General features: G+C 55.4%; 1 protein-coding gene across 5 annotated transcripts; it reads left to right on the top strand.

Annotated features, from left to right (window-relative positions):
* The first annotated feature begins 913 nt into the window (after positions 1–913).
* On the top strand, positions 914–5,898 carry TMEM92 (transmembrane protein 92). Of its 5 annotated transcripts, none has more exons than XM_024744728.1 (6): positions 917–1,960; positions 2,878–2,932; positions 3,809–3,834; positions 4,643–4,732; positions 4,875–5,070; positions 5,309–5,898. In XM_024744728.1, exons 1-6 carry the CDS (start codon positions 1,944–1,946, stop codon positions 5,420–5,422), a joined length of 498 nt encoding a protein of 165 aa, XP_024600496.1. In that variant the 5' UTR covers positions 917–1,943; the 3' UTR covers positions 5,423–5,898. The 5 variants fall into 5 exon arrangements, with proteins under 5 accessions (XP_024600504.1, XP_024600496.1, XP_024600528.1 ...); XM_024744760.1 differs by having other exon boundaries at positions 962–1,058; XM_024744743.1 differs by having other exon boundaries at positions 974–1,058; positions 1,921–2,932.
* Positions 5,899–9,697: the final 3,799 nt, after the last annotated feature.

Here is a 9,697-nt window from a genome sequence, read left to right on the forward strand (position 1 = left end):
GTATCGTCCACCGAGACGGCCTCCCACTGCACAGTCCAGCCGGGTCCCCCCGTAGGCAGCCCAGGGAGACCCAGCCCCAGGTCCCAGCCCCGCGCTGCCCGGCTCCGGCGGAAGCCCGCGTTGAGCGATGCTGCCACCTGCCGGCCGGATCCGGGAAGCACAGCACGCCTCCGGGGCGGGGCGCGGCCGCCGCGGGTCTGAATCCAGCCCCACGCGGCCGGGACAGCGTCCGCGGGGCCTCTCCAGAAATCTGGATGGACCTGCTCGCACGCGCCCTAGCTCGCCTGGCTGCCGCTCAGCCCCAGCTGCGGACTCAGGCACTAGTCTCTGAATCCTGGGGCCTTAATTTCCACTGTAGTCAAGTGGAGGAAGTGTACCAACACCTCCTTCCAGGATTTCAGGGAGGGTGGGGGCGGGGTACGAATGTACTAGTGATCTACTCTAGGTTCTCCTGACCCAGAAATCAATCAGGCCGCCCCTCCCTCCCTTCTTGGCCAAAAAAATTTTTTAAAAAAAGTGACACCTCCCTCCGTTGTAATCCCCTCAATCCACTCCAGGGCCTTCGCTTCCTCTCTCCCTCAACCTCTGCCCCCCAGAAGTCCATGTGGGAAGGGATTTCCAGTGGTCCAGCTCCCTCTGCCTGCATCCTCTGTCCATCTGGTAGGCGCAGCAGTCCCTCTCAAGCTTGGGATCACTTAGAGGGTGGAGCAGTTGAGGGTTGGGAAGGGGTAGCTCAGCAGTCTTAAACTGACACCACAATATTTTTTAATCAGTACTCTCTTCTACCTCCCATTTCCCAAAACCCAACCCAAACTTCTTTCCCTCCCCTCCCCTCCCCCTCCCTTCCCGGTCCGGCCCAACCCCGGTGCATCAGCTCCGCCCCCATCCCGAGGCGGGGCCCTATAGGTGGAGAGTCGTGGGAGAGGTCGCGGCCCCGCCTCTCCCCTCTTCCCCCTACACTCGGAAGCTCAGTGGCCCCCCCTGCCAGGATGTCAGCCACCTGGGTGCCTGGCCTAGTACCCACCTTGCTGCTCGGCCTGCTGGCCGGCCTCCAACAGGTGAGCGCTTGGGAGGTAAAGTTGTGGAACTTTCGGGGCCCTACTCTTGTGGGTCAGGGGCCTGCTTCTGGGTCCCGATCACCACCTTCCACTGTCAGGATTTCCGCGTTACCCCATGCAGTTAGCAACTTCCTTTCTCTTTTTGCCGGGGAGGTAAGAGCAGAGGGAGGCCCTGAGAAGGCCTGGGTTCCTTCATCTCGTGGGGGACTGTGTCGTGGGAACTACTCGCGCCCACCGCCATCTGACACTTAGCTCCTCTTGGTGACTGGGGACTTTGACCCTCACGTTAGCCTTGGCTCCTTCTCGCTGCGTCAGAAAGCGGGGACTAGCGGAGGGCCTGAGGTCTGGACTGAGATCTGGATGCCTGGTCAGCCTATCTCCCCAGCTCCATTCTTCACAGTGCTGGGTGACCTTGGGGAAGTCCTAGCCCTCTCTGGGACTGTGTTTCTCTGCTTGTGCCCTAGAGGAAAGGAGGCTCCCCCTTCCCTTTCTAGGAGTGGGGGTAGGATTCCAACTGGTGATAGGATTTGACCTGGCTGCCTGACCCGAGGCTGGGGTGACCTCTGAAACCTGTGATTTCTGAGGATGAGGCAGGGTTTCAACACCCCCTCATCCCTCCCTGCCCCAGTGATGGGGGCAGTCTATCCAGTTTTGGGATGGGAGATTATCCTAGAAACTGACATAGGTCTCGAACATGGGTTTTTAACTTCTGTGTAAGAGTCTGAGGGAAGGCCCAGGCCTGCCCCCCACGACATTCACTGCCTGCTGAGCGGCTCTGCTCCAGAAGCCCTGTTACTCCTTCTCTATCATCAGCGGTGGGTTTGTGCCAGCATTAGGTTGAGCATTTGTTGATTCCTCCCAGCAACTCCAGGCGGCAGGCTGTTAATGCCCCCAGTCCGCATGTAAGTAAGTTGAAACTACCCAAGGTTACCCCAACGCTTGACACCACCTCGGTCGAGACCACCACCTGTTTAAAATGGGGGTGGGGGAAGAGGATCCCCTACTCCTCCAAACAGGAGCTCAGGATTAATTCCATAAACCCGTTCATTGCTTGTCTTTCTTAGTTGGGGGCCAGGAGAAGGGCGAGGGACAGGGGATGGGATCTGAGGGAAAGGGGGTACGCTGGGTGCCTGGACCCCTTGGGCTGTCCCCAACTCTGCAGTCACCTTACCCTCTCTGGGCCAACCTGCAGGGGTTCATTCCTGCTCTTGAGCCCACTGGCCGAGACTTGTGGGAATCAGCCCAAATCTTACTGGCTGTCATGGGAATCAGCCCAAATCTTATTGGCTGTCATGGGAATCAGCCCAAATCTTACTGGCTGTCATGGGAATCAGCCCAAATCTTATTGGCTGTCATGGGAATCAGCCCAAATCTTACTGGCTGTCATGGGAATCAGCCCAAATCTTATTGGCTGTCATGGGAATCAGCCCAAATCTTATTGGCTGTCATCGGTATTCTTAGCTTTACTGTTATTGTCGTTAACAGTTGAACTGTTATTTCAAGGTATAAAATATACCTTGAAATATAAAATATACCTTGAAATATAAAAATGGTGGTCTTCGGACTTCCCTGGCAGTACAGTGGTTAAGACTGCGCGCTTCCACGGCACGATGCACGGGTTTGATCCCTGGTCAGGGAACTGAGATCCTGCATGTTGGTGGCGCGGCCAAAAAAAAAAGACATGGTGGTCTCACCAAAGTTGGCTTCTTATTCTTGAGCCATGCTTGTTTATCTCCCTGGAGGCTGGGGTGGGGTGACAGATAACCTCCCGTTTGCTGTGTTCCTCTACCTGCATTCCTCCCCCACGGTCTGGGAGCAGCCAGGATGAAATGAAACCAGGTTGTCAGTGCTCTTTCATTCAGTCTGCCAAAATCGTGAGTATTGGTTTTCAATAGACAAAAATCCCTCCCCTGGCGGGGTTTACATTCTACTGAGGAGACAAACAAGTAGCAAGATAAAGTAAAATATATAGTATGTTAGATGTGGACAAGAGCTGTGCAGATAAAGTAAGCACAGTTAGGGGAAAGGGAGTGCTTTGGGGGAGTAGATGTAATTTTAAGTAAGATGGTCAGAGAAGGTGCTGGAGCCAGCCTCTCAGATACCTGGGGAAAGAACTTTCCAAGCAGGACTTACGCACATATTTGCTATTAATCAGGTTAAATTCCGTAATGATAGCCTCCATGTGGCACAGAACTAGTGCAAAAGAGGGAGGGAGGGAGGAGCTTGTTCCTGCAGGCATGTGTAACACAGCCAGACGTGTTCAGAGAACTCCCAGTGGGTGGGTGTGCAGGAGGGCCAGGGGGAGTGGGAATGGGGGATAGGGCTGGTCATGGTGTCTGGGCCCCAGGGAGCCACTGAGGGAGGCTTCCAGCAAGGTTTTAGGTGTTCAGATGTGTGGGATAGAAACTTGCAGCAGTGTTGGGAGTGACAGGGTGGGTGCGGGGGTTGCTGGAGTCCTGGCCGTGGTGGGGATGGGTTGGAAGGGTGGTCAGAAGGCGTGAGCTTACAGACCTGGGGGTGAGCAAATGTGGCAGGAGGTGTGGTGAGGAGAGGAAGGAGAGCTGAGGCCACGAGGTGGCGCTGGGGCTGCAGCCACCGACCCGGGGAACATGTGGAGGGAGGTGGAGAGCAGGTGTGGGGGAAGATGCTGATCCTCTGGGACCTGCTAGCAGTGAGGTACCTGGGCAGCACCTGGTGGAAACCCCAGCCCCCAGTTTATGACCCAGACCTCCGCCTCTTTTCTTCCACAGGCTGCAGCCACATGTGGTCTCTTCTTGTAAGTCTGGGATTTGGGCTGTAACTTCCACTGTGGGGAGGAGACATCCCAGATCCTGCCCTGCCTGCGTTCATCATCCTCACCCTCTCCCCTTCTAGCCAGAAGCCATACCCCGACCCAGACAGGGAGACTCCGCCCCTCACTCCTTCCAGCAGCCTATCCACGGGCAGTTTCACATTTGCGGGCCAATCCCCACCCTTCTGACGCCAGCCTTAGGCCACCTCCCCTCTGAGGGTCCCCCTGGAAGCGAGGGCAAACACTCTCACTCTATAAACGCTGAGAAGCCCAAGCACGATGAGGAGGGGCTGAGGGGGGTGGCCTCTGGGCAGCCAAGTGTTTCCAGCAGTCAGCCCTGGATGTTCCAGGGACACCGTGTCCCTCCCACCTCCTGCTCCGTGGCCACCAGCATCTGCTCACTCTTCCTGGAATTAGCTCCCGGCCCCTCCCCACTGTCCCTCTTCGTCTGCATCTCCTTAGAGCCATGTTGTAGCCACTACAACAGTCAGTCCCCACACCCGCCCAGTGAGGTCGACAGGACCTTCGTTACACCCATCTTATAGATGCGGAAAGTGAGGCCCAGCAAGGACTGTGACTTGGCACGAGTGCATCAGGCCAGTAGTGAGCTGAGCCTGAAACCCAGGTCGTGATCCCAGCCCCAGGTTCCTCCCACTGAGCCCAGGGGGCCTGTACCTCCGCCCTGCTAGGGGTGTGGCTCGTGCCCTGAGCGCATGGGTGAGTTTTAGGGAAGCTGGGATCCTTCGGCCTCCGCACCTTGGTACCAATGGCCTCTCTCTGACCCGGTCCGCAGCACCTGCCCTAAAGGGTTCAACTGCTGTGGTAACAGCTGCTGCCAAGAGTACCAGCCAGAGCAGTTCCAGCTCTTCTCTGGCCCCTTGAGGTGAGCCTTGGGCCAGTTCCTCTGGCCCACCCAGGACTGGACTGGACTTCCTGCTGAGGGGTGGGTGTAGGTCAGGGGAGGGAGGGAGGTGCAGCAAGGATGGCTGGAGACTCAGGCTGACGTTGGTGGTTCCTTACCCCAGGATCTTTGTCGTCGTGTTTCTGATCATCGTACCCCTCTTGTGCCTCTGTGGCCTGGCTAAGCGCTTCTGTCGCAACTGCAGAAAGTCGGAGCAGGACCCCCCAACGGATCATGAGGGGCCCCCAGAACGGCCCCCCATTACTCCCGCAGAGAGGGTCACAGCATCCATTTGTGAGCCCCCACCCCCCTACAGCGAGGTTGGTATCCACCCCAACCCCTGCCCTGTCCCTCGGCTCTCTGTGCCTCCCCATTCAGATTTTTAGAGCAACGGGGGCAGTGGAGGGTGTCCTTACGCCAAGCCTTTGGGCCCTAGGGAGGGCTCTGCAACCAGCGTCGGGTCACTCTTCTCCCTGGTAAACATGCCACCACCAGCACATGGGTGGCAGTGGCCAGTGGCAGGTCCTAAGAAGTCTCTGTCCCCTGCTTTCCCTGCAGATTATCCTGAAGGCCGTCGTGGGTCTGCCTCCCGTGGAGCCACCCCCTCCCTACAGCTTCAGGCCCGAAGAACACGCCGGGGTGCGCAGCGGCGTCGACAACCCCACCTTCTGAGCCACCTCCTGCCTGGAACCTTGTCATCAGCCGCCTCCTCCCCAGGGCCTCCTGGATCAAGCCAGAGACTCGCCCCCGTCCGTCGTGCCAGACCTCCGGCCATTCTTGGCTTTAACTTATTGCTTTTCCTACCCCGGTTCCATGCCAGTTGCTTCTCTTGTCCCAAGGGCTGGTCTGGAGTGACATGTCCACCCCTCCCTCACCCGCCATTGCAAGGTAGAGGCTGCCTGGAGGAAAACGTGAACAGTTGGAGGTGCCCAGCGGTGGAACGAGGTGTTCTGAGAGTGGAGGGAGCTGTGCTCTGGCGGTACGAGCGTGGACTGGACAGCCAGCTCTGAGATGTTTTGGAGGGCGCTGATGCACTCTGGGAGACAGGACTGCCTGAGCTCTGCCTGGGCTCTGCCTTCCATTCTACCTGACTAGAGAAGACCCCACTGTACACTCCGCTCCCCTGCAACATGAGTTCTCACTAAATCTGAGAGTCTGCCTCTGACTGTGTGGGGAGGTGAGCCCAGGCAATGCTAGGGGACACAGCTGGCGGGGGGGTCACCGTGCCTGAAATCCCACCGTTGATGAGCCAGGGAGGACAGTACTTCTGTGGGCCACCCTCCGGGCGAGGATCTTGGCAGATGCTTTGACCTCTGGTTCCTTGAGGTCTCTGGGTGCCACAGAGCCCGGACGGGGAATGGGGATGGGGTGGGAGTGACCATTGTGTGCTTCTTCATCCTACCCTCCCGCTGCTTTCCCTCGGGACACATAGAGCTCAGCTCTCTGACTCTCTCACCACGGGGGTGGGGAGGGGGCAGTGGGGAGGCGAGCTGGGGCAGGGCCTGGAAAACCTTGATCTGCCCCACCCTGGAATCTCTGGAGGGAGGAGAGAGAGCAGGTCTGCCCTTCTCCAGTCCCGCGTGGTTCTGGGCACCACCGCCTCAGCCCCATCTGCGGGGTTGAGCACCCGAAGAGGAGAGGCGCTCACCATTGCAGCACGGCAGAGTCTTCACAGGGCGTTATCCCTGCGGGGGCCTGCAGCAGCGTGGAGCTGGAAGCCTGGTGTGGGACACGCAGCGGGAGAGACACCCCCACGCCAGCATCTTGGGGGCTCAGGAGGCCTGGGCCTCTCCACCTGACCTTGCCTTTGCACTGCTTCCCGGCAGCCTCTGAATGCCAGCCTTCGTCCCCAGGCAGAGGGCACAGAGCAATGCCGGCCCAAAGTTCCTACGAGGGTCAGAGGTAGAACTGGCTCCGGTGTGCTGGCCTCCTCCGGGGCTCTTCCAATAATTTTCTTGGCCTCCGGGGCTCTTCCAATAATTTTTCAGGACCCAGGCAGGTGATAGGGCCAGGGGAAGGGAGATGGCACGGCCAGCCCCAAAGATGCTAGAAACGGGCTGTCTGGCTGGGGGTTCCTGCTGGAGACGAGGCCCCAGAGGAAGAACAGCAGTTACTGACAATAGAGTTCCAGAGTTGGCAGTGGAGTGAGCCCAGCCATAGGAAGTTTCCCTTCAGTTTCAGAGGTTGATAAGGGGGAGCAGAAGGAAGATATGTGGGTGCTTGTGTAAACATGGCGAGTTCCCATTGGAGAAGTCCCAGAGCTGACGTTGCCCTCACTGGTAAACACCCACCCCAGTGGGAGGATGTGAAGCCATGGCCTTTGCAGACCTGGGAGAGGAGGTCACCCTCTGCCTGGACGCTGCCTGCCTTTCACCGAAGGTGACATAGGGTCTTTAAATCCTTCCCAGCAGCAGCAGAGTGGCTTGGAGGAAAGTGGTTGTCGTGAAGCCCAGTGGGGCTGGGACCCAGTAGCAGAAATTGTCAGTTCTGTGGCTCTCTGTTTGCTGTTGGTGGGAGTGGAAATAGTGTGTTTTCCCTGGAGGGCAATCCAGCAGTATCCATTCATGCCACAGATACTTACAAAGACCCTACTATGTGTCTGACGCTATGCCTGGCCCTGAGTAGCCATTAAAATTTTAAATGCACGTGACCCAGCAATTCCATTTCTAGGAATAATCCTTCAGAAATGCTCATACAAAAGAGCTTAAAGATACATACAATGGAATATTACTCAGCCATAAAAAGGAACGAAATTGAGTTATATGTAGTGAGGTGGATGGACCTAGAGTCTGTCATACAGAGTGAAGTGACTCAGAAAGAGAAGAACAAATACCGTATGCTAACGCATATATATGGAATCTAAAAAAAAAAAAAAAGTCATGAAGAACCTAGGGGCAGGATGGGAATAAAGATGCAGACCTACTAGAGAATAGACTTGAGGACACTGGGAGGGGGAAGGGTAAGCTGGGACAAAGTGAGAGAGTGGCATGGATATATATATACACTACCAAATGTAAAACAGCTAGTGGGAAGCAGTCGCATAGCACAGGGAGATCAGCTCTGTGCTTTGTGTCCATCTAGAGGGGTGGGATAAGGAGGGTGGGAGGGACACGCAAGAGGGAGGAGATACGGGGATATATGTATATGTATAGCTGACTCACTTTGTTGTAAAGCAGAAACTAACACACCATTGTAAAACAATTATACGCCAATAAAGATGTTTTTTTAAAAAGTGCTTAAAGAGATATCCATCGCAGCATTGTAGCTGGCGGTAAATGAAAAATACCCTGAATGTCCTTGATAGCCTGTTAAATATACCAGGTCCTTCCATATTGTGAATGCTCTGCAGCCCTTAAAGAGAATAAGTGGATCTGAAGCACTGACCTGGCACGTTGTCCATCATTTGTTGCTGCAGAGAAAAAGCAAGTTGCAGAACAATCGTCTATGATCTCAATCTGTAAACATAGACTTCATCATATAATATATATGTTTTCCCCCTTTGCAAATGTATAGAAAAGATCTAGAAGGATATAAATTAAGCCACATTTGCCACCCTTTTAACAGCGGTTGGCACTGTGGGATGGAGGGATGGAAGTGGTTTTTTTACTTTGTATGCTTTGTCATTGTTTACATTTTCCACAATGAGCCAGCATGACTTTCACAAATATGTAAAAGATCTCTCTAATGGAAAATATAGGCGGCTTTAGAAGTTAATGAAGATTCATCACATGAACTCTGATCGATGGCGATTCATGTAGTATCAGCCCTGCTATGAGGAAGAGGCTCAAAGAATTCAGATTCGGATGTGGCACACACACATGTATAGGACCCAGGGAATAGATAAGCGATGGACATGGGACCTGCCAGACGTGTGAGGTCACGTGATGCCTGTATGTCACACTTATGCAGGACAGTGACGGGCACCCAGTGCATGTCGGACGTCTGGCTGGCGGACTGGGTGGATGCGCAGTCTCATGGCGACTGAGAATTCATCCCTTGAGCTTGCTTTAGCAGCTCGGACCTAATGAAGAACAACCGAGAGGTGAAATCACTTAACCAGTGAATGAATGATTACCTAAGTGAGTGAGGGAACAAATGTGAAAGTCTGCCACAGGCATTTCAATGCCACATGCAGCCTGGTTACCTTCAAGAAGGCGCTCCTTGTGGCTGTGGACGTGCCCTTCTGTCTGCAGGGGCTCTCCGGAGGACTGGGCAGTGCAGGAAAATCTGTGAGGCAGGGAGCAGGCGGGAGGCGGGAGGAAGGGGGAGGAGAAAGGAGCCCTGCGGCTGTGCAAGCTGGGAGGAAGGATGACACCAAGAACCCTCCCTCACCCCAGGACTCAGTCAGAACTCCAGCCTCTGACATTTTAGCTTCAGCATCCAGCATCCTCAGGCCTCAGCCCGTTTGCACAATGAAGAGGTGTACCCCTTCCTGCCCCAGTAGGAGGTTGCTCTCTCACTCGCAGGTTGGGAGGGGCCGAGAAGCTCAGAGAATTCAGAGGCCCTCCTTGATTCCAACAGCTTCTTCCCAGCCACACCTCGGCCACACCCTCAAGTGGACACCCCTGATCTCGTCATCCCTGGTAACTTCAACCCTCCCACCCCCTGACCATCACCTCCATTCCTCCAGCTCAGGTACTGTTATTAGCCCCACGCCATGGATTCTGAGCCCACTGAAACCTCCGAGCCATTGGCCTTTGCCTCCTGCCGTGCCGTCAGCTACATCCTCACTGCCCTTACCCAGCTTGGAGTCCTGGATCCCTCCTGATAATCACCGCCCTGCATCCAACTCCTTTACCCTTTTCTGCGTCCATTGTACTCGACTGGGAAAATCCCAAACCCTGGTTGGAACCAACTTCTGCTCAAGAACCAGTACACCTGTGCAACTGGACTCACTTCCAAATCAAAACTACAAATCTCAAGCGAGGGGGCTTCCCTGGTGGCGCA

The sequence above is a fragment of the Neophocaena asiaeorientalis genome, unplaced genomic scaffold, assembly GCF_003031525.2.
Source record: "Neophocaena asiaeorientalis asiaeorientalis breed wild unplaced genomic scaffold, Neophocaena_asiaeorientalis_V1.1 scaffold1, whole genome shotgun sequence".
Lineage (NCBI taxonomy): Eukaryota > Metazoa > Chordata > Mammalia > Artiodactyla > Phocoenidae > Neophocaena > Neophocaena asiaeorientalis.

Bases quoted from the DNA above. Each gene is read 5' to 3' on its own strand.
- TMEM92 (XM_024744728.1), top strand. The intron at 2,933-3,808 runs GTGAGTATTGGT...TTTCTTCCACAG, and splicing joins TCATTCAGTCTGCCAAAATC to GCTGCAGCCACATGTGGTCT. The intron at 4,733-4,874 runs GTGAGCCTTGGG...TCCTTACCCCAG, and splicing joins CTCTTCTCTGGCCCCTTGAG to GATCTTTGTCGTCGTGTTTC.